The 25911-nt window shown below is 39.0% G+C and overlaps 1 protein-coding gene across 2 annotated transcripts in view; it reads left to right on the forward strand.

The window, feature by feature from the left end:
• The first annotated feature begins 11239 nt into the window (after positions 1–11239).
• LOC130922844 (stromal membrane-associated protein 1-like) overlaps positions 11240–25911 on the forward strand; it is a 102545-nt gene continuing 87873 nt past the window's right edge. The window contains exons 1-2 of one of the 2 annotated variants that reach the window (XM_057848022.1): positions 11240–11558; positions 23165–23298. In XM_057848022.1, the coding sequence (XP_057704005.1) occupies positions 11441–11558; positions 23165–23298 (252 nt within the window). In that variant the 5' untranslated portion in view covers positions 11240–11440. The remainder of the gene's footprint in view (positions 11559–23164; positions 23299–25911) is intronic. The other variant, XM_057848023.1, reaches the window with a different exon arrangement.

Genomic DNA, 25911 nt, shown 5'->3' on the forward strand with positions numbered 1-25911 from the left:
CTCGGCAGTGTCATGTCAACCGAGTTCGCCTAAACAGGAAGAGCGCCCTGGATTTGCTTCACTGACCTGCAGTATTTATGAGCACTATAAGCTCACCCCCACCGTTCAGTCAGGCTTCAGTTAAATAGCTGCTCGACCTTGGGACTCGGTTGAGATGACCTTTTTGCAGTAGGCAAGGTGAACCCAGGTTTTCCTCTCCGCGATCTTTACGGCTGTAGGAGTCGTGAGGAGCACTTGGTATGGGCCTTCCCACTTGGGCGAATGCCAGTGCTTCCTTTTGATGCTGCGGATCAGGACCCAATCTCCAGTGAACATCAGGTCATTCTGCTGGGAAGAGTCAGAATCAACTTGTGGCGAACACAAATCCTGTCTCACTTCCAACGTCTTTCGCATATAATCGGCTAAATTAGCCTCTTCATCTATTTCCCACTTAGTGGAGAAAATCGGTAAACAGTATAGTCTCCCGAAAAGAATTTCAAAAGGTGTTAATCCCGACGTACTAGTAATGTTAATATATAACTTTACAAGATCCAAACATTGTGTCCATGGAATTTCTGTTTCATCAGTGCATTTCTTCAATCTATTTTTAATCGCTTCATTCTTTCCACTAAACCCGCGCTTTGAGGATGTCACGTGCAGGGAATTTTTGAAGAAATGCAAAACAATTTCCCAATCATGTCGAATATTTTGTTTACAAAATGTGTCCCATTAGCTTCAGGTATGCCACACCTAGGGATAATGTCTTTACACAATGCCTTTTGCTACCATTAATACATACCCGACGTTGTGAAGCGTTGTTTACTTTAAAATATTTCTGCCCAATTACCATTTGAATAATAAAAAAATAACATTACCCCAAATATCAGCGTGCCCATTTTCCGAGCAAAACCGATTTAAAAAATGAAAGAAAAATCCATTTAAATGTGTATGCCGTTTGGGGCGAACATTGCCATGAGGATTAGGTTGAGCACAGACCATGCAAGCCCCGCAAAAAACATTTGAAAACACATTTCTAACCTAACCATTCCCACTGTTATGACATGAGACCCCCCCCCCCCCCTTCCATGCTCACATAGACCCACCACGCAATGTTACTCCATGTTTGACCCATAAATTGTGTTCCTGTACTGGACATTACAGTCACATATCAATAAGGAAAGTGTCCTCTGGCAGTTTATCCCCAAACGCCCTACCAAAAGACACGAAATCAGTGCATTGCAGCAGTGCAGCGAGTTTACGAATGGCGATTTGGTGTGGTACTTGCAACATGTTAAGGCAGCTCGTCAAGAGACCGGCATGGTGACAGGTTAACCCATAGATGTTATCATAGCTCTATATTTTCCCAATATTGGGCGAAAATAATGCATGTAGAAAAGGCACACTATGCGCATGTAACACTATCAAGGCGCATGTAACACTATCAAGCCGTGAGGAATAGTAGGCGATAGGTCTTAAGTTGTCACCATGTTTCTGTGTTAAAACAGAGGTCATGTATTCACCCTTGCAATCAACTATTTGGACAAAAGGTTTAAAATTATCAGGCAGAGCCAAAGCGGTACTAGATACCAAAGTTTGTTTAATTTGAAAGAAAGCATTTTCTGCCTCTGTTGTCCATGTCAAAGGTGAAGACATTTTTAACGCAGGGTCATACATGATTTTAGCAAGGGGGTTTGTGATTTCAGTGTAGTTAGGAATCCACAGTCTACAGTAATTTGTGAGGCCCAAAAAGGACATCATTTGTCGCTTAGTAAGCGGTTTTGGGGCTTGCAACACGGCAGTTTTCCTATCTTTTAGGATCGTTCTGCCACCCTTGCTCAAATCGTGCCCCAGGAATTTGACTTTCTCCGCCCACAGTTGTAACTTTTAATTAAATTTATAAAACATATGAATTAAAATGTATGTTTATAATCAGAGTTCTTAGTCTTTAAATTTATCTCAAGCTGCATAATTAAAATAAGATTATCCGATTTAACAGCCTGAAACATTGACCTCTTCCCCAAAACAATATATATATATATATATATATATATATATATATATATATATACAGAAGCAAATTAGTTTTTATAAACCTACATAAACTCCTACCCGATTATAACCACAAAAGAAACCAAAAGTCAGGTCAATAAAAGTGCTAAAAATAAAAATATCAAACATAAAAGTAATGCATTCAAAGCTCCAAATCAAAATGAAGAATTAGACTTATATTGGGAGGATTGTAATCATACATTGTAAATTAAAGAATTGTAATGAGCATTATGAAAAGTAAATAACCCATGTCCAAAACCCCATATTATTAGTATTGCATCAAAGAGTGTTATGCTTTGCAATTAACCCAAGGTTTTAAAATTACAATTCTCCCAGCATAATTATCTCCACTTGGCGAAAAGCCAATATATGCTTCCGCTCCCAACTTTTTCAGTTCCGTCTTTTGGAATTTATCAGTTAATTTTGTCTTGGCCTATCATTACAAAATCGGCCACTTATTCCCACTATAATTTCGTAACAACAAAATTCAGAGTTGTCTTTTCATCCCAGAATCCGAATTTGATGAAAATGTCTGTTAACTATTTGGGTCACAGCTGAACAAAGATAGCCAAATTCTATCAGCATGCGATCCAATTACCTTAAGCAATATTTAGCATTATCAATTCCCCAAAAATCTAAATCAAATTTTCATGATGTTAAGAGTAACTCATGACAGTGATTCTATATTATTAATTCGCCACTTTCATACACTCAAAAATGTATCTAAGATGAATCATCACTTTCACTGTCCCCTTTAAAATAATTTGTCAGCACAATCATTTATTTGATAATTTATTCACGAACAGATTCACACACAGAAAGCGGCAAGTTTAAAATTGCTCTAACGTCTGCTAAAACTGGTTTTTCCACCAGCTGTTAATAGTTATTTATTTTGTGACATATACCAAACCGCTGCTCCTTCCTCAACAGGAGTTTGCTAATCAACATTTGGACCTCTTTATCTTTAAGACTTGTATTGATATCTATTATCATTCCCAAGAATTAATGGAAAGTCTTTTGACAGTTCTTACAGTATTTTGCCATGTACTTCAAAATCTAATTTAGTCAATCTATTTACTATGTCATTATGTGTGATTCCTTTTCTCTTTAAATCTACCAATAATGAGTACGTTTTTCTATTTCTAAGTCACCTTCTTCACTGTAAATTTTATAACGTCTCACTAACATCATTTCTCTGGAATCTAGCCGAATAATTTTCCCCACCTTATTTTGAATGTTAAAGACTAGTTCAAAGATTAAAGGCTATTAATGACGATTAATACGTCAGATTACTCTACTTACTTGGAGTAAATATTATATGTTCTTATTTGCCCGATACATCTAAAAGTTGGTCATTTTTCACCTGAATTCAGAAGAATTTTACTTTCAAATAATATTGTTCATAATATTATTTGAAAGTAAATCTTTTCATGAATAACATTGGAACATTTCTAACAATCTTAGTTTCTTTTATCAAACATACTAGCTCTTTGCTTAAATAAAATTGCTTAAAATAAATCTGTTAAATTTGAGACGTAAACTTATCAACAGTTGATCTTTTCCTTCTTCAAAACATTAACTATTTTCTTTCGCTTTTAGCCATTCTCTTATTTTCTTTTAAGAGCATTCTATAAGTTCCAATTGAGCTCAATAGTCTATTTTTATCTCTAAGGATATTCCATTCCAAAAATAATATCCTGAATCGTATAAGGGAAAGGCTGGAATATTCCCAGCTGCAATCACAACCTTCCCTTATAATTAATTTGGGCAAAAACCCAGCGGATGCCGTCGAGGACCCCATGTTGCAATTAGGGGCCACCGAAGGGCCGCACTCCTCATGTTGAAAGAACTCCTCCTTTTTCCGATTTTGCTCATTAACTGGTCAGCTATATACGCAATAAACGGTCAGCTATTTACAAACAATTCCCTCGCTTATTGACGCTCCTCTCCCACGCCCAGAACTTTCTCAGCTCCTTTTTTCCACTTCAGACGTCCACCAAACAACCAAACACATTCGCAACCCATTTTCCTAAGCTTATGGTTACCTCTGCCCTCAATACAACTTACTCAAACTTTCAGCAGCACAATTCACCAATTATCACTATGGTTGGCATAGTAGAGGTTAATTCTTTGGGTGATTCTTTCACTTCCTCTTTTATCTCTTTTATTGTCCCTACTGGACATCTCATCGTCTCCCTTCTTATGGAATAAGGCTTCTGGTTCTTTTCCACTCTTTATTTTTTGTTTAATCTTTCCCGTGTCTCTCCGACGACATTGAGCCATTACCATCCAAAATCTAGTATCCTCATATCCGTCTTTAGCCATTTTTTCCGCATTGTTTTTCCGTTTCATTTTAATTTGGCCCTGCAGGTGTGCGATTTTTTTGGGTATTAAGTTGGCCATTAAATCCGTACTTGGTGATCCAAAGATTTAAAAATCTTATTTTAGTTGGACATCGACTCCCAATGAATTTCCAGACTTTACACACGAGATCTAATTTAGGATCTTTCCCCCCATCGAGATTGCTGTTAGTTTTCCCCATTTGGATGTAAAACTGGATCAAGCCCTGAACCTGGTGTTCCTATGGGCCGATTGTCAGTTGAAAGTGGGGTGACAATTAATTTCTCACAGTGGTAGTGGTCAGGCTTCTACCTCTCAGTATTACTGATAGGCGGACCACTCTTGCTATCCATCCAAAGTGAGTTGCCACTTACCGTCCCCACTTGTTTTATGTTAGTAAAAAGCACACACTCACACAAACCTCATCCACACACCAGTACTGTTTCTATCCTATGTGATTATTCTTATTATCCGTTCGTTTAACTGCCGTGCACAGGCTTTGTAGACACTTTTGAGTTATTTCTGACAATAAAAAAAATTTCAGACCAAGGGTCCCTTCAAAATTTAAAATGTCGTTTTTCGCCTTAAATTCACACAAGATTCTCCTTAATACTATCTAAACTTCGCTAAAAATTTTAGCAGTTTTTGGATGGTATTTTAATTTATTTTTTCCCAAGAATTGAGTTTCCCACTAAAATTTACTCTTTTTTTGTGCTTTATTGAGTTTTATTTAATGTGCACGGGTTTCTAGTAAACATTTAGATCGTTTTTACGCGTTTTCTCGAGTTTCGATTTTTTTGGTGTCGTATGCAATTCAAAATTCAGATATTTTTATTTCTCGTGCTAGAGTGTTCTATTCGTCTCCTAGAAGTTGTTAAACCTTCATAAATCCCTTTTAGTAGCGTTTTAAACTAATTATGAACGTTTTTAGATTTCAGAGTTTTCCTTAATTATTCGCCTAATTTTCAACTAATAACCAAGTTTAATCACAATATTATTTACTTCTCTATATTATTTGTATTATTAATATTATTATTATTATTATCATTATTATTATTAGGACCCGTTGCCCTTATAGACGCGCGTAGGACCCGTTGTCCTGTTACCGATTTACAGACACCTGCCTGACTTGAGAGGGACTAGTATTCTCAAGATTTTACCATGATAGACACGGAACGTGCACCCAGAAAAGACGTAAGATATTGTGTCACCTCCTTTTTAAATGCGTCTACTTTTACCACAATAGACACGGAACGTGCATTCAAAAAAGACGCAAATGAAACATTTAAACTTCAACCTATAGTACTCTGCGTTCGCAGTGTATCACGACCACGTGATACGAGCCTCTTCCCTGCCACACAAGAGCCTCAAGTACTAGATTTAGCTCCAAAGTTTAATGACTAAATCTAATTACTTCCTTCCTAGGTGCGTCTATCAAAATAGACACGGAACGTGCACCCAAAAAAGACGCGAAATATCGTATCGCTCCCTTTCTAGGTGCGTCTATTTATTTTACTGAGTTTAAGTACGTACAGGACACCGTCGCCCTTAAAAATTAATCAGCCGCACAAATTGTGTCCTACCGTGAGATGTCTTCAATCCTTTCGGTTTTGCTTCAACCCTTCGCCTCCAGAAGCGGAGGTGAGGCCAGTCCCCTCGAAAACCGAGGGACATGCACGCTTTGAATAGAAATCCCCTCCGCTCCAGGAAACACCCTGTATGTCGCAATCCGGCTCGAAGGACCAAATAAATGTCAAGTTCAAAAATAGATCCTTAGGTAGACATTGTAAAATTACCCAAAAATAAGGATAGGAGACACTCAGTTTTCTTGGCCAAGGAGAGCAAAAGAGTGACTAGTGCCAGTCACCAAAATTGATCTAAAGAAAAAACCCTCCTTGGTATTTTATTTAGGGGTTTGTCCTAAAAAAATGGATGCCACCCTGAGGGAGAGGGGGAGAGCAAGCTGGAGACACCCATGTGGTTTTCGATTGGATATGTGTGTGCATGTAGGTGGACCTAAGTAAATACACGTGTGTAAGCAAGAGCTCACGTAAACAATCATGTAAACAGTCAAAATGACCCAGACACTTCAGTTATGCAACGCTGCGGCCATGGAAGATGTCCTCGGATGGAAAATTGTCCTAAGGTCTAGACAAAATTCCAGACGCCAGGTGCTGAAGATGCCTCGGAAGGTCTAGTTATGCAATGATGCGGCCATGAAGCAAGGCAGTTGTCATCCCGACCCCCTTTTACTCTTTGTAACACTTAAGCATAATACTACAACCTGGTATGGCAAGCAATAATCATTTACTGGTTATATTAGTAAGAAAAATATGGCAATATGTATTATTTATGGTATATAGGAGCACAAGCAAATATTCAATCAATCAATAAAGCAATTATGTATTATTCATGGTATATATGAGCACAAGCAAATATTCAATCAATCAATCAAGCAAATATTTAATCAATCAAACCTCGATGATTACCTCAACACCATACATGGACGCTTTTAGAGGGCAAAAAGCTTCACTCTACATACTCGTTTTGAGATACGTTTTTTTTTTTTTTTTTTTTTACATCGTTGAGTATGGCAGTCTGACATATATGACAATCTAACGGGTATGACAGTTGGACAGTTGTGGCGTTCTGACGGATATGGCAATCTGACAGGTGTGAGGTGAGGTTAACTAAACCCTGATCGTGAAAAAGAACAAAGAAAAGACAGCCACTAACCTAGCTTCTTACACTAAACATAACAGGTGAAAACGGGTTGAACAGAAATGGCGACTTACCCCTACTGCTTCATTAACAGTGTGAAAAAAAACGATCCAATAATGGCAAAACACAAAAGACCTCACCGAAAAAGCGGGAGTGTATCAAACTAGCGATCAAACGCACACGAGAGTGAATGGTGAGCAAACAGCTGGTGAGGAAGACCACGGCAGAATGCTGTCAAATGCGACCTCCCAGAACGTCGACAGCGGCAGGTTTAAGAAGCTTGGCACCTTTTCGTCATGACCAATCAGCGGCGGCGACGTCGTCTTTCCGTCTGGCGCCGATCGTCTTGCGTCACAGTGGGAGGGGAAGCAGCCAGCTGGCGGAGGCGACGATCGGCTGACTGAAATTCTTAAAACAAACAAAAAAAATTAAACGGCCAGGGCCGTCACACAGTCTGCTAGGTATATCAGTCTGACAAGTATGGCATTCTGACTGGTATAGCAGTTTGACGGGTATGGCAGTTAGGCGGGCAGTCAAGGTCGTTTGGGCGGTCATCAAGGTCACACAGGCAGAAACTCAAGGTCGTTCGGTCGTCAAGGTTAAAAAAAATCTTGCCATACATTGTCGCTTTTAGAGGGCGAAAAGCCTCACTCTACATACTCGTTTTGAGATACATATATATATATATATATATATATTTTTTTTTAACACAAGTTGATAGGTATGGCATTCTGGCGTGTATAACAGTCTGTTACGTCCCACGGACGGCTCGCTAAGGGCGTAACATAAAACGAGCCACACAAATTCACAAGTGGCACAAATTTATTTACACGGTCAAACTCACAATGAACAATATATACAAAATGCGGATGAAGCGCGGCTTCAGGGTAAACCCAGGCCAAAACAACAAACAAAAGGAGTCTACACTTAAACCCCACGCGCTAACTAAACCCTGATCATGAAAAAGAACAAAGAAAAGACAGCCACGAACCTAGCTTCTTACACTAATTAAAACAGGAGAAAACGGGTTGAACAGAAATGGCGACTTCCCCCTACTGCTTCAGTGCTCTTATTTTCAGTGGTGAACAAAAACGATCCATTAATGGCAAAACACATAAGACCTCACCGAAAAAGCAGGAGTTTATCAAACTAGCAATCAAACGCACACAAGAGTGAATGGCGAGCAAACAGACGGTGAGGAGGACGGCGGCAGAATGCTGTCAAATGCGACCCCCCAGAACATTGACAGCGGCAGGTTTAAGAAGCTTGGCGCCTTTTCGTCATGGCCAATCAGCGGCGGCGACGTCGTCTGTCCGTCCGGCGCCGATCATCTTGCGTTACAGTGGGAGTGGAAGCAGCCAGCTGGCGGAGGCGACGATCGGCTGACTGAAATTCTCAAAAAAATAATAATTAAAAGTCCAGGGCTGTCACACAGTCTGATAGGTATGTCAGTCTGACAGGTATGACATTCTGACTGGCATGACAGTTTGACAGGTATGGCAGTTTGACAGGTATGGCGGTCGGCCAAGTATGGCAGTTAGGCGGGCAGTCAAGATCGTTGGGGCGGTCATCAAGGTCACACAGGTGGAAACTCAAGGTCGTTTGGCCGTCAAGGTTAAAAAAAATCTTGCCATACATGGACGCTTTTAGAGGGCAAAAAGCCTCACTCTACATACTCGTTTTGAGATACATAATGTTTTTTTTTTTTTTTTTTTTTTTACATCGCTGAGTATGGCAGTCTGACAAATATGACAATCTGACGGGTATGACAGTTTGACGGTTGTGGCGTTCTGACCGATATGGCAATCTGACAGGTATGACAGTTTGATAGGTATGGCATTCTGACGTGTATGACAATCTGTTACGTCCCACGGACGGCTCGTTAAGGGCGTAACATAAAACGAGCCACACAAACATTAACAGTGGTGAACAAAAACGATCCAATAATGGCAAAACACAAAAGACCTCACCGAAAAAGCGGGAGCGTATCAAACTAGCGATCAAACGCAAATGCTGTCAAATGCGACCTCTCAGGACGTCGACAGCGGCAGGTTTAAGAAGCTTGGCGCCTTTTCGTCATGGCCAATCAGCGGCGGCGAAGTCGTCTGTCCGTCCGGCGCCGATCATCTTGGGTCACAGTGGGAGGGAAAGCAGCCAGCTGGCGGAGGCGACGATCGGCTGACTGAAATTCTCAAAAAAATAATAATTAAACGGCCAGGGCCGTCACACAGTCTGATAGGTATGACATTCTGACTGGCATGGCAGTTTGACAGGTATGGCAGTTTGATGGGTATGGCAGTCAGGCGGGCAGTCAAGATCGTTTGGGCGGTCATCAAGGTCACACAGGCGGAAACTCAAGGTCGTTTGGTCGTCAAGGTTAAAAAAAAATCTTGCCATACATGGACGCTTTTAGAGGGCGAAAAGCCTCACTCTACATACTCATTTTGAGATACATAATGTTTTTGGTTTTTTTTACATCGCTGAGTATGGTAGTCTGACAGATATGACAATCTGACGGGTATGACAGTTTGACAGTTGTGGCGTTCTGATGGATATGGCAATCTGACAGGTATGACAGTTTGACAGGTATGGCATTCTGATGTGTATGACGGTTTGTTACGTCCCACGGACGGCTCGCTAAGGGCGTAACATAAAACGAGGCACACAAATTCACAAGTGGCACAAATTTATTTACACAGTCAAACTCACAATGAACAATATATACAAAATGCGGATGAAGCGCGGCTTCAGGGTAAACCCAGGCCAAAACAACAAACAAAAGGAGTCTACACTTAAACCCCACGCGCTAACTAAACCCTGATCATGAAAAAGAACAAAGAAAAGACAGCCACGAACCTAGCTTCTTACACTAATTAAAACAGGAGAAAACGGGTTGAACAGAAATGGCGACTTCCCCCTACTGCTTCAGTGCTCTTATTTTCAGTGGTGAACAAAAACGATCCATTAATGGCAAAACACATAAGACCTCACCGAAAAAGCAGGAGTTTATCAAACTAGCAATCAAACGCACACAAGAGTGAATGGCGAGCAAACAGACGGTGAGGAGGACGGCGGCAGAATGCTGTCAAATGCGACCCCCCAGAACATTGACAGCGGCAGGTTTAAGAAGCTTGGCGCCTTTTCGTCATGGCTAACTAAACCCTGATCGTGAAAAAGGCCAAAACAACAAACAAAAGGAGTGAAATGGGACACTTAACTTACACAGACACTTAAGGGGTCTGCTTCATAGGGGTCAAACAAATCAAGCATGTATTTTGGTCCAAGGCCATCGATTTTAGATTATGTAAACAAGCAAAAGTATTTTAAAGTCCACCACTTGACTCACTGGAAGCCAGTGTAATGATATCATAAGCGATGTAATATGGTCCAATTTACTTGTATTTGTAAGGACTCTGGCAGCAGCATTCTGTACTAGCTGCAGCTTCCTGACCGATTCTTTATCAACACCTGTAAATTTACCATTGCAATAGTCTAATCTTCAAAAATGTTTTTCCATGTCTTGTTTAGACAGAAGCCCCTTAATTCTGGCTATACGTTTAGGTGGTAATAGGCAGATTTAGTGACGAACTATTGATGGCTGTCAAATTTTAGGTCTGAGTCAATAATTACGCCAAGATTTCTGACTTGATTTGTAGCTGTAAGTGGCATTGTGCCAAGGTGCGTGCTGATGTTTGACCTTTCCTTTTTTTTTTTTGGGCCCAAAAATGACCACCTCTGTCTTCCCTACATTTAGCTGGAGAAAATTCTGGTATATCCATTCATTGATTTGATGAATGCATTTACTCAGGGAGACTAAGGGACTATAATCGTACGTGGACACTGAAATGTATGTAGAGTTGTGTGTCATCTGCATAAGTGTGATAGGACATGCCATACTGTTCCATGCTTTATGAACATTGTATTCATTTATAAATATATTTGCTACTCTTTTAAAAATACTATACTTATTAACAATTAAAATGCATTATTTAATAATAATTGCTAGTATTAAATATTTTTAATGTCACTTGGCCTATTTAGGGTGAAAGGTTATAAGTGTCAAGTTTTGAATTGCTAGCTGTCCACTGTAGTGACCACTGTCCCTGAAAGGGTTAAAATGTGAACCGAATAGCTGTGTCCACCTGTCTCATTAAAATATCCGATGTTCTTGAACGCAGCAGGGATGCTGCCGCTCCATGTTACCTTGTTAGCAGGTTGGATGCTAGCAGTGCAGTCACATTGAGGCTGGGCTTGACGGGCATGACACAACCCTTTTAAACATCAACTTGCTGTCTTTGTCATATTCCTCGGCTGTCAACGCTAAAGGACTAACATCCACACTTCAGCAGACATGACGACGCGTTCTGAAAGAGAAAAAGCCCAGAAACTGAATGAGCAGCATCAGGCCATTCTATCGAACCTGCTGAGAGAGGACGAGAACAAATACTGTGCCGACTGTGAGGCAAAAGGTAAAGTTTGCATGTCTGGCAATCGAAATACTCCAAATGACTGTGCGAAATGTTAAAATGGTGTGTGTGTTTGATTGTAACATTTTACAAAGCTAGCAACCTGACAGTTTCCTATGCTACAACTCTTTCCTGTTCTCAGCATAAAAACGACCACAATACCATAAAACGAATATTTCCAACATCGATGCTTTAATGTTATGTCATGTAACGATCGCGTTTAGCGCATGAATTAATTTAAAAAGGTAAATGACAAAGTTATATCAGTTCACATCATATAATACACATCTTCCGCTAAGTATCTAAAAAGTAAAAGCAATAGGGCGCCTGTAGTGTAACTGCAAACAGGTAATAATTCAAAGGGGTTACTCTTAGATAACTTTCAATACAAAATATTGCTATGCTTATTTATACATTCATCAAAACGTTACAGTGTAAGTGACTTTTGGGAAATTCCTTTTGGTTTGAAATCTATTAGCAATTGCTTCCACTTTTGTTTTGCAAAGCTGTCATGAACTTGACAGTGACGTACGATGATGTATCGATGTCACGTCCTTGGCTGCTTTATTTATGAGCGGAAAGCGTCCTTGTACCTTATTAAATTCTAGCGAAATATTCAAATCAAGGCGTAGGTTTTGTCTTAACATCGGTAGGAACGATATAAGCATTACCTGCATGTACACTTTTTGCTAGGGACGGGACATTAACAAGACCAAACAGATTATTGAACAGGGCTACATTTCTCACGCATATGAACCAAATTCATTGATAGGCTAAATGATCAATGCAATATAAATATGTATTGACTTATACTAACTTTCATGTGTATTGGTTCAGGTGACACAACGTTCGATTTAAACCTTTGTTTTCAAAAGCTACTAAAGAAACGTTTTGAAGTGCAAGTCACTTTATTTAAAAAAAAAAAAAGGAAAAAAAAAGGGAGGTTTCCAAGCTTGGGTTCACTTCTGGGGGACACTGGAGCATCTCTAGGCTCAAACCAAAGTATTGTAATATAAAAGTGATGAGGGAAAAAATTAATGGAAAAAAAAATCTGAGATGTCCAAGGACCGATCTATATCTGAGGCATCCTAGACTACCCCAAGACTGCATTACAGTAATGCGCATAATGCAAACAATGATCTAAATAGGCATGTGCCGGTATGATATTCTAACAGTATGATAACCTTAAGCCAAAATTTCACGGTTTCACGGTATTGCAATTATTACAGCTCTAAAATGTATTACTTTGAGATACCGGTATCTGGGTTTAAAAAAAACAACAAAAGCTTTTTTCCATTGAACAGGATTTTTATTTTTTCAAAACATGAGCAAATTGGAACATAAATATAGTGTTAAGTTAAAAAAAAAACAAAAAAACAACAACAACAAAATATTCAGAATAAAATTAAAATAAATGCAGTCCTTTATCTGATCCTAAACCCACAGCCGCAGCTCAACATTATTTCCGTCAGAACAAAAATAATTGAATTATTTTCCATAAAAAGCACGTGTGTATGACTCGTATCATGTTTACATTATACACACACTCTCTCAACACAGACAGTTGCCAGAGAGGAAAAAAAAACACGTTTTACCACCGCTAGACACACTAAACACGCTGGAGTTAACTTTCTTAGCTGGTGGGAAATGTTCATGACTATGTTTACTAACCTTTAATTTTTTGTATAAATGCGAAATCATATTAGAGGTATTGCCTCCTTGGTAGCCGCTCTCCGCAAACATGTTTTACATGTCGGTTGGCCCTCCTCCTCTAAACCGCGGCAGTCTGTAACTTTTCTGTAGCCGATGTATTCCCATACCAGCAATTTCATTTTCTTCGATGGGGGGAAAACGTTCAGGAATTTCACCTCCTCCAGCTGACTCACTGACACTGAGCAACAACTGGTGGGGGAGGGTTGAGCTTTACAGCTGCAAATGAGGGATTTCTGCATTTTTGGGACATTAAAAATAACTAATACCATAGGGACGGTATGACGGAAAACTTTTGCGATTTTGAAACCTTGACGTTTTCATACCTCGGTATATCTTGAAACTGGTAATCGGCACATGCCTAGATCTGAATGAGGGACGGCTAGCTCGACTTCGTTTTTTCTTGTGGAGGCTTGCCTGACTGCAATAGTTTTGCGGGTTAGCAAGTTCACACAGTTTAATGCTATGCTAACTGTGATGCAGGTCGGACTTTCGGTAGTAAAATTAGTAGTGTTTCCCCCACCACAACATGAGGTCTTTTTTTACCTTACTTACAGTGGCTGGCGCCGGCCGAAAATAGTTCTAATATCCTCTTCGTAGGGAACGTAGGAGGCAGCATATTGTATTTCTGTCGGAGCTGTGTGAGTGTGTGTGTCTGTGTGGCGGGTGTGGCGGGAGAGGGGGGGTCAAGTCATCAGCCAATCAAACGTGCTTTTGGGGGGGGGGGACTGGCACATTCAGCAAGTGAAAAAGGATAAATGTTAGTCTGAACATAATGAAAATAATTCCCTTAATAATGGCGGGGTCTATTCTATCCTTACAACATATGGGAAGTCTATCTAAATTACCTATATCACTGAACACATAATACAGTGCAAATAAGGTTGCTTAAAGGTTGGTGGGGACAATTTCAGCATCTTGAAAACTGAAAAGTTGGTAGTGTTATGTCCCTACCGTCCCTATACAAACCTATGCCCTTGATTCATACAGTACATATAACTTAGTACTTAGTATAACTTAGTACTTAGTAACTTGAGTACTACAAACCCTTGCCTTTGATATTACCCTACGAATCATTCATGATGACAGTTTAAGATTCATGTGCAGTAAATTAAAAATGTTGCTACGTGTGTGGAAGAATCAGCTTTTTAACTCATTGCCTGCCATTGATTGCGATGATGTCGAATCCATTTTGACTGGGAGGGCTGCCAGTCCCCCAGTCAACTCTAATTGGATGTCAAGCGCTGCCTGGCAGTGAAACATGATAGTTAATGCTAGCCATCCCAGTTAAAATTGATTTGATGTCAATCACAATGAGTTAAAAATGGCAATGGTGATTTAAGAGCAGATAAATCATAAAACACCTTTTGAGCCAGCGTCTAATCGCCGTGTTTGACTGTCAGTGAGGGGAAACCCAGCAAATTCAATTGATCCATGTTAGTTTTGAGTAACAGGGCCTAATTGTCAGAATTGAACTAATGAGGCTAAACTTTGTTAAGCATTATTGACCCCCCACAAAAGTTTCATTTCATAATCCTCGCTGACTGACTTAACGATTGACAAACTATGTCAAAAAAACCCCATTACACATTGCAGAAGTGGAGACAGTGATTTTGATAGTTGTTTACCTTGGTCTGGCATTATGAACGTTTTCTTTTAGGATGTTACTGCATCACACTATAAGACCAGTAGATGGCAGCATAGCATCAAACAACCTTCAAGAATGGTTTTGCGTCAATCGATAGATATTTTGTGGTACAGTACTGTACAGTAAAATTGTGATATTTACGGAAAAATATAAGTAATTTTTTTTTTAGATTCAATTGTGTTTCATAGCATGGATTTTCTAAGTTAATTTTTACAGAAACACCCAAAAATTAATTATTAGAACAATTCTCTGCTATATTTTGATTTGATTGTAATGTAAAAAACAAAATGCAAACCTACATCTCTACATTAGCATATAAACATGATTTAAAATGCCTCATCTTTCGGGGCTAGAAAAGGGGATGTGCTTGAACTCCAACCCTGTCTTGCTTTTTATTTGGGAAGTCTAAATGAATTGATAATTTGATCAAACTTGTTCTTTCTCCATGAGTGAGGTCTGTATGATTCAGTCATCCGAATTATGCCTAAGGTCAAGGAATGCGCCAGTGCGTCTCAATATAATGAGTGTTATGATGCAAAACGAATAAGCAAGATGGGGCATTGTGTTAGCACGTCTGCCTAGGACTAAAAATTTCAGTGTTTGAATCTCAACTGACTTTTCAGTGTGACAACTGATCTCCTTGTTTGTGACATGCATGTTATGTTAATTTAAGACTAAATAAATATGACTTTACTCTGTGTTGAGCTTTTGACTGGCCACCAATCCAGGGTCTTACCAGCCAAAAGACAGCTGTAATCGGCTTCTGAGAAGCGTCTGAAAATGCTGGATACAAATTCTAACTATTATCTTGTAGAATTGCCATACAGCGTTGTGACTGAGACAACTGCCCATGTGAATACAGCGTAGCGTAAAAAATAAATGGAACAGCAATACTGGTAGATCAATGATTTCTCCTGCATAAACAATAAGGCTCCAAATAACGATTATTTTTATGATCAATTAATCGGACGATTAATTAAACAATCAGTCGATTAATCGGGCAAATGTCACATTTTTCAATTACAAAACAATTTCAATTATCAAAAACAATATTTTACTACAGCTTCCTGACTTAACCGTAGTCTACAATTGTACTTTTTTAAATACATAAAGATTTCAAGAAAGTTTCTCAGTATAAAACATAAAAAGAATTTCTCAGTACACAAATCAGACAAAAGTCATGTTCATTCAAACAAGTGCTGCTGTATATTGTTTTCTTGCGAGCAAAGCGCTGATATAAATTGTGTCAATGAGTCATTTATTTTCTTTAAACAAACTAAACAACAAAATTGAATAAGGAGGAGGCAGACTGTAATGAATCAGTTTTCTTTATTAAACAGTTGTTCGTAAATATATATATAATCCAAATCCAATTTCAAGGCACACTATATGACAATTTAAAGTTTGAATGGAAGTTTGTGTTGAAAGGAGACTCCGAGCTATTATATGAATGGATTTATGTGTCTGGTTCCTTTATTAAAAGAAATTAGATAACTTTACTATCTAACAATAACTGATTTGCTAATATTCTTCTCTAAAACACAATACAAATTGACAATTAAGACATTGATTTGCATAATTGCTAACTAGCTTAGCGCTCCGTGTGAAGTAGTAACGTCTCATCAACAAAGAATACAAACAATCCAAATGGCTTAATTTACCCACCTCTCAAGGAGGCACAGTAAATTTAACTAGGGCTGCAACGATTTATCGATGAACTTGAGTAATTGGATTAGAAAAAAACTTTGAAGGATTCATGTAATTAGAGTGGCTTTTTAATAGTTTGTTTTGAAAGTGTTTGCATTTAGTTTTATTCATTTGGGTGGATATACTGTCTTCTAGTAGCAACATTAAATATGAACAACTAAGCTAAAATGGCTTTATCCTGCAGATCCCTGTTAAGACCAACATAAGGTTGTAAGCTTTTGTTTGAGCTTATATGATTGTTTATGAATTCGTAATTTAGTTTAGAAGTATAATTATCAGTCTTTGGTGGGAATATATGTTTGAACGATTTGTTAGAGCTCTGGGGGGGGGGGGGGGGGGGGAGACGTAGCGTTTTCTAGCATTTAAGCTAACGTTCTTTTGCCGCGCAAGTTAGCCAATTGTTCTTTTGTTGTACTAAGATCAGCATTCAGTTATTTTTTTGTTAACCGTTTCAGGCTAAGCATAGGTATTTTAATTTATTTTTACAGTGTATCACAAAAGTAAGTACACCCCTTGCAGTTCTGCAGATATTTAAGTATATCTTTTCATGGGACAACACTGACAAAATGACACTTTGACACATGACACAATGAAAAGTAGTCTGTGTGCAGCTTATACAGTGGGGAGAACAAGTATTTGATACTTGTATCAAATACTTGTTCTCCCCACTGTATAATAGAGTTAATTTATTAGCCCCTCAGAACAACTTAAAATATAGCCATTAATATCTAAACCCCTGGCAACAAAAGTGAGTACACCGCATGGGAACCACGTACATCCCTAAATGTCCAAATTGAGTACTGCTTGTCATTTTCCTTCCAAAATGTCATGTGACTCGTTATAGGAGTGCTGTCAGCATTGCTGCAGAGATTGAAGAGGTGGGGGGTCATTCCCACCACAATGCTTGACTGTAGGCGTGACATATTATCTTTGTTCTCCTCACCTAGTCGCCGCCTCACATGCTTGAGACCATCGGAACCAAACAAATTAATCTTCGTCTCATCAGACCATAGGACATGGTTCCAGTAATCAATGTGCTTTGTGGACTTGTCTTCACCAAAACTGTTTGCGGGCTTTCTTGTGTGCCATCTTCAGAAGAGGCTTCCTCCTGGGGTGACAGCCGTGCACACCAATTTGATGTAGAGTACGGCATATGGTCTGAGCACTAACAGGCTGACCCCCCACCTCTTCAATCCCTGCAGCAATGCTGACAGCAGTCCTGTAGCGAGTCACCTGACATTTTGGAGGGAAAATGACAAGCAGTACTCAATTTGGACATTTAGGGATGTACGTCGTTCTCATGTGGTATACTCACTTTTGTTGCCAGGGGTTTATATCTTAATGGCTATATTTTAAGTTATTTTGAGGGGAAAATAAATGAACTCTATTATATAAGCTGCACACAAACTACTTTTCATTGTGTCAAAGTGCTATTTTGTCAGTGTTGTCCCATGGAAAGATATATTTAAATATCTGCAGAAATGCGAAGGATGTTCTCACTTTTGTGATACACTGTAAATGCATTTATTGCTCTTGTGAAATGAAATACATCGTTTGAAGAAACACTCAGGCATTTTGTATTTGCATTTAATGCTCTTTTGAAAGTGCAATTGAAGCAAGCCAAAATAAATTGGCGGTAAGTACTGTTGCAAGCATAAACACTTCTTATTTCTACATTTCCTTAAGTTTTATTTTGCAACGCATTAAATGTTCGTAATCTGATTATTCGAACTAACAAATCAATAGATTAATTAAATAATTGATAGCTTTCGACACTTAGTAATATAGTATTATCGATTCAGCATCCCAACCTGAGTGTTACAGTGACCTCTCTCTCTCTCTCTCTAGTTTTAATCACTGGCGTGCGTGAGCAACCTCACATTACGCACAAAGAAGGACCCAAACAGGACTGCTCACAGCTGCCGGCAAATATCAGATTATGAAATCCGTTGGCAACTAATTTTATTAATCGATTTTAATCGATTAGTTGTTGCAGCCTTAATAAACAAACATCTTCATATATTATGTGATGGTATTTACATGTGTTCATTGGCAGTTTATCCACTTCTAATTTCTGATTGATGCTTCAGAACAGTGTCATAGCACATTACAAACATGCGCACACACACTCACACAGGGTGTCGGGGCTTTAATTTCATGCTCTGCTGGCTGCCACCCTTCCTCCATGTTCTAGTGGAGTTCCACTGTCCCTCATCAAGGCTGCAGGGTATACGTTTGTTTGTGCTTCTCTCGGCTCTGATGACTTTGTTTATGATTGCGTGTGTGCAATTACCCTGTGTTTGTGTGAATGCCAGCACATGTCTGCTTGTATCAGTGTCTTGTGCATGTTTCTTATGTTCTTTCATACTCAAGTATGACTTGGTCCACTTCAGTTGACAGTTTTACCGTCAGCAAGACTGGATGCCCTCATTTTGTCACTCTTCGTGATTTGAACAAATTTACCTGCATGAAAGTGTAAGAGCAATAACGCATTGTGTTGAAACAGGTCAGCAGGATTATGTCAGGGAATATTCTGGAATGTCACAGCATTGTTCAAATCTTGCTATGTTTAAATCTTTGCCTGATGATGTTAGAGAGTTGGGGATAAAGACTACACCAGAGGTACTCTCGTAATGAACTAATTTGTGTTTTGTTCAAAGTACTAGCAGGTAGTATCTTGTTTCGTGGTCATTAGTAACTACCAGTTTGAGATGTAGCGAACATGTTATTATGATCGAATAAAGCAATGTTTGCCCTCTGTTGTGATTATCATGAAAATGTAAGCATGAATTATATTCTGAAAGTAATCCAAATGATCAGTCCATCACGGATTTTTTTTTTTTTTTTTTCAATTACAAAATAAATAAATAAATACAGATGACCTGTCCTGATCCGATCACGTCGTCTCATTCTAACCCCTGCTGTTTTTCCTTATCAGGCAGTGCCTGTTGCTTATTAAAGTTAACAAGATCGACAGACGTTAAGGTTAGATCTTGCCTGAGATGCTTGGAAGCCAAAACTTCAAAGCGCCGCATGCGTCAATATTCGCTTAGCTTGTTAAACAGTTGCTGTGGCAACTCATTGTGTGTAAGTGAGCAGTTTGAGCAGATTTGAGTGGACTCTCACTGAAGCATTTATTAAAGACACACATTTTTCTGCTTTGTTCTTGTTTAAAGATGGGTGGGACAGCAACTTGTTTAAAACTTATAACTATTTGAAGTGTTCAAGAACCATTTATTAAAATATATAGAGTATACAGTGGGGCAAATAAGTATTTAGTCAATCACCAATTGTGCAAGTTCTCCTACTTGAAAAGATTAGAGAAGCCTGTAATTGTCAACATGGGTAAACCTCAACCATGAGAGACAATGTGGGAAAAAAAACCCGAAAATCACATTGTTTGATTTTTGAAGAATGGATTTCCAAATTAGAGTGGAAAATAAGTATTTGGTCACCTACAAACAAGCAAGATTTCTGGCTGTCAAAGAGGTCTAACTTCTTCTAACGAGGTCTAACGAGGCTCCACTCGTTACCTGTATTAATGGCACCTGTTAAAGTCATTATCGGTATAAAAGACACATGTCCGCAAGCTCAGTCCGTCACACTCCAAACTCCGCTATGGCCAAAACCAAAGAGCTGTCGAAGGACACCAGAGACAAAATTGTAGACCTGCACCAGGCTGGGAAGACTGAATCTGCAATTGGTAAAACGCTTGGTGTAAAGAAATCAACTGTGGGAGCAATTATTAGAAAATGGAAGACATACAAGACCACTGATAATCTCCCTCGATCTGGGGCTCCATGCAAGATCTCACCCCGTGGCGTCAAAATGATAACAAGAACGGTGAGCAAAAATCCCAGAACCACTCAGTGAATGACTTACAGAGAGCTGGGACCACAGTAACAAAGTCTACTATCAGTAACACAATGCGCCGCCAGGGACTCAAATCCTGCATTGCCAGACGCGTCCCCCTGCTGAAGCCAGTACACGTCCAGGCCCGTCTGCGGTTCGCTAGAGAGCATTTGGATGATCCAGAAGAGGACTGGGAGAATGTTTTATGGTTAGATGAAACCAAAATAGAACTTTTTTGTAGAAACACTGGTTCTCTTGTTTGGAGGAGAAAGAATACTGAATTGCATCCGAAGAACACCATACCCACTGTGAAGCATGGGGGTGGAAACATCATGCTTTGTAGCTGTTTTTCTGCAAAGGGACCAGGACGACTGATCTGTGTAAAGGAAAGAATGAATGGGGCCATGTATCGAGAGATTTTGAGTGAAAATCTCTTTCCATCAGTGAGGGCATTGAAGATGAGACGTGGCTGGGTCTTTCAGCATGACAATGATCCCAAACACACAGCCAGAGCAACAAAGGAGTGGCTTCGTAAGAAGCATTTCAAGATCCTGGAGTGGCCTAGCCAGTCTCCAGATCTCAACCCCATAGAAAATCTGTGGAGGGAGTTGAAAGTCCGTGTTGCCCAATGACAGCCCCAAAACATCACTGCTCTAGAGGAGATCTGCATGGAGGAATGGGCCAAAATACCAGCAACCATGTGTGAAAAGCTTGTGAACAGTTACAGAAAACGTTTGGCCTCCGTTATTACCAACAAAGGGTACATAACAAAGTATTGAGATGAACTTTTGGTATTGACCAAATACTTATTTTGGCAACGTGATTTGCAAATAAATTCTTTAAAAAAATCAAACAATGTGATTTTCAGTTTTTTTTCCCGACATTCTGTCTCATGGTTGAGGTTTACCCACATTGACAATTACAGGCCTCTCTAACATTTTCAAGTGGAAGAACTTGCACAATTAGTGGTTGACTAATTACTTATTTGCCCCACTGGATATACATAGTTTTTTTTTTCTATTCTACTATGGGGAAAAAAGTGAAAAAACGTCTTATACAGTGTGTATCTCTTTCCAATGGTAAATCTGAATAAAAACAGTGAACGGACAAAAAAAAATTTTAAAAATGGGGGGGTTGGGCGCTACTTCGCGGGTTTTCTACCTATCGCGGCGGGTTCTGGTCCCCATAAACCTCGAAAAACGAGGGATCTCTGTAAGTCCTAATAAACAGAGACAAAATTACATTGACCAGGGGTTGGCAATCCTTGGCACGTGAGTTGCATGCGGCTCTTTCAGCTCTCTGCTGTGCGTCCCTGTGGCCTTTACATTCCATTGAATCACATCACATCTTTTGCAATAAGGAAGTAGAAACAATATCTAAAATGTATTTAATAATTTTTTATGTGTGTTTGGTACACACAAAATGGTCAACGTTCGTAGCAGTTCCTCATCTTTCTGCTTTTATATCTTGAACAATTTTAGTTCACGGTCTGTTGTGTTTTGATTAGATTGTCGCACACTTCAGCAATGATTTTTAAAGAGCCCCGTGCGAGTGGCCCGCAGAGACAATTTCATGCATGCGCCGTCTTTTTTGAGAGCGCAAACTAAAGGGAGGCCAGATATCCAACAGATAGAGTTCTGCTACGGGGGCTCAGCTTGTTGATTTAGGCTTAACACTCAGTCATCCCTGCTTTAATGCCCCTTTAGGCTGTCGAGCGTATTAGTGCCACTGAATTAACACACTGATGCTCTTACCCGACAGGCAGGCCTATTGCTCTAAGCGCAATTCTGCCCCCTTCCAGCAGGCATTGCAGTAATAATATTTTGTAGCCTGGATCTATAATAGTCACTTCAATTTGTCAGGCCAATCAAATGATTTGACATATTCCCTGCATTGACATGCTCATTTACAGAAAATAAAAACCCAAAACAATATTGACCCAGGTTGCCCGTTTGAAAGTCCATGAAATCATCAAACACATTTGCCGTATTAAAGGGCATCCTTAATCCGCTTCTGTTTTTCTTTGATTAGCTCGGAGCAACTTCCAACTACTTTTGATGCAGAGTCACTAGCATACCTTGGTCAAAAATGAACAGTTTTTGTGATGAGAGCTTGTAATGCTGCAGGCAGGCCTTAATAAAACCTGACCTGGCTTGTGTTTCCAAGCAGGTGCGCGGCAAAATGGCAGCATGTAAAATGGCATGGCAATGAATAAAATAGTTATACTTATCAATAGAAAAAAAACATTAACTGTTTTTTTTCCCCTAAATATGCTGAACTAGGTATTTAATATCTTATTTTGATATTCTTCTCTACTTTCAAGAGAAATTTTGACACATGATTTAAAATATTTAAGCCCTCAGGCTCATGTTGCAGCATCTTGTGGTATAATTTAAAATTTCCATCCCTCCTCTCCGGAAGCCGAATGTGTGTCAACAAGAATAAAAATCCAGCTTTCATCTGCCTAGAGGTCCTGGATTTGCTTGAGATGCACAGGCTGCTTATAGCATTGTTTCTTGTTCTCTCCTCTTTTAGTGTTATGTAACTTCTTGGTTGGTCGGCACTCACCGAAAACAGCCTTCAATCCTTAGGCCTGGTGGCCATATAACTTAGTTATGTGATGAAAAAAGCAAATCCTTTGGGAAGTTTTAAAGCAGTAATATTTTTTTCCCTTCCTCTTTTTCTTTTCCAGGTCCTCGGTGGGCCTCATGGAACCTTGGTGTATTCATGTGCATCCGCTGTGCTGGAATCCACCGCAACCTGGGTGTCCATATCTCCAGAGTCAAATCTGTCAATCTTGACCAGTGGACCCAAGAGCAGATGCAGGTACACACACAAACACAAAGACAATAGTTGGCGAGATCGATCTCTCGAGATCCCACTAGCAACAAGTTAATGGCAGTTATTACTAGAGGTGGGAATCTTTGGGCACCTAACGATTCGATTAAGATTCAGAGGCTACGATTCGATTATAAATCGTTTATTGATGACCCCCCCCTCCCCGTTATTAGCTGCTTTTGTTTTGTACATTAGTTACAAAAACTGTTAAAAGAAAAAAAAAAAGCCTCGCAGGCTTAAATAAACGACTATTTCAGTATCAAGTTAACAGTTAAAATCAATAAATGATATACTCAAATCGCCATTCTGTATCAGCAGCTTTAAACTACATTAAATTAATTTAATGTGAATCCACCGTTAAAGTTGTTAAAATTGCTCCCTTTATTCCATAATTTCCCTTCTGACTACTTTCGACATGTGAAAGTTTAAAAACTATTTTAAAGATAGATTCAAGTCAATATTTTGCCGATTTAGGAGTATTTTAGATAAAAAGTTAATTAGGTTCGCTTGGAAGGTTTGCTACAACAGCCTTGCAGGGAAGTCTACTGCTTTAAGATGGCGGCCGTTTACTAACGCCCGCATCTAGCTTTCTGTACATGTGCTGCTAACACCACCGAGTCTGTTATTTTGCATCTAGTCCCATATAAATATGATATATACCCTACCATTATGTGGACGTAGTTTGTAGCAGCTGTTGGCAGCAGTCAGGTATGTTGTTGTTTTTTTATCTCGCGGCATGAGTTGGGCTAGAGCCGTGAGTTGAGCATTGTCATTACCCGAGGGGCCGGGTAATGACAAGCATGATGTTTAGTTACTCTCGCTCCGTTCCTCGTTGCGTGCCGAAGACCGCACGGCGCGCTGAATGTGTTTCACTTCCGCTTTACTTGACATATTTCAATAATCGGAATTTGGATGTTTGTGAATCGTTCTCGAATCTTGCACGGCCGAATCACGAATAATCTAAGAATCGGAAATTTTGGACGCTTCTAGTTATTACTGTAATTTTGGACTCTCATTTTAAATCCTGAGGCTTATAGTCCTGTGTGGCTTAATTCTTGATTCATTTGAGTTAACACTTTATTTGACAGCAGCGTCATAAGACTGTCATAGGACCTTCAAAATTATGACATGACACTGTCATAGGCTAGAATGCTTATGACAGGTGTCATTAAATGTCATCTGGCAAATTTTGTCTGTAACTCCATTTATGTCCAGGATCTTTTACATCCATTAAAAAGTGAGATAATTTGCTGGATGACTGTGGTGGCTACCACTACCACCACAATTTAGTGTTTCAAGATTTAGGTAATTTATGTGACATTTTTTGGACATGTATTTTCTAGAGCTGTCAAAATTATCGCGGTAATTAATTTTTAAAATAAATTACGTTAAAATATTTGACGCATTTAACGCACATGCCCCGCTCAGACAGATTAAAATGACAGCAAAGTGTCATTTCCACTTGTTACCTTTTTTTTGTGTTTTATCGCCCTATGCTGGTGCTTGGGTGCGACTGATTTTATGGGTTTTAGCACCATAATTATTATTGACATCAACAATGACGAGCTACTAGTTTATTTTTTGATTGAAAATTTTACAAACTTTATTAAAACGAAAACATGAAGAGGGGTTTTAATATAAAATTTCTATAACTTGTACTAACATTTATCTTTTAAGAACTCCAAGTATTTCTATCCATGGATCGCTTTAACAGAATGTTAATAATGTTAATGCCATCTTGTTGATTTATTGTTATAATAAACAAATACAGTACTTATGTACAGAATGTTGAATGTATATATCTGTCTTGTGTCTTATCTTTCCATTCCTATAATAATTTACAGAAAAATATGGCATATTTTATAGATGGTTTGAATTGCGATTAATTACGATTAATTAATGTTTAAGCTCTGATTAACTCGATTAAAAATTTTAATCGTTTGACAGCCTTAGTAATTTCTAATGGGTGCAAACTTAAGTTAATATTTGTCCGAATGTTTACTGGATTTTATTTTATAATTTGAGGTAATGACCACAGCTGTGCAAGATGTGGCACCTGCCATTCTGGAGAGGGAAATTTAAGTTGATTTGATTATGACTATTTGGGGTAAAGTTTTCACTGTTTGTTTAAATGCACATAAGTTGATTATTGTTTGAAGTTAATGTAATTTTTCCATCTGTTGTTTTATTAAGTTGACAATGAATGGTTAATTTGTCATACCTCCTTCAGGTGGTCGTTAGTAGAGTCCGCCCTGATTTAAACAGCCACAGAGATGTGTCTGGAGGTCAGTTTGGTTGAAGCTTTTAGTTATGTTGGCCTCTTTTATATTGGGCCCAAGATGTATTGTTAAACTGTTTCTTTTGTGACTTTTATTAAATTGAATTTTCACCTAAGTTGAAACACCAGTGTCCTTGTGTATGTTTGGTCCACTACAATGACATTCATTCATTAATACTCATGTCAGTGCCATGTTATATTTATGACGGTCTTACGAGACAGTCTTAGGTGCAGCTTATCAATGAAAAAATTCCGTTTTGGTGTCAAATTTACGGGGAACCTTATAGTCTGAAATTTATGGTAAGGTATTGTGTGCATAGTAT

The sequence above is a fragment of the Corythoichthys intestinalis genome, chromosome 10, assembly GCF_030265065.1.
Source record: "Corythoichthys intestinalis isolate RoL2023-P3 chromosome 10, ASM3026506v1, whole genome shotgun sequence".
NCBI lineage: Eukaryota > Metazoa > Chordata > Actinopteri > Syngnathiformes > Syngnathidae > Corythoichthys > Corythoichthys intestinalis.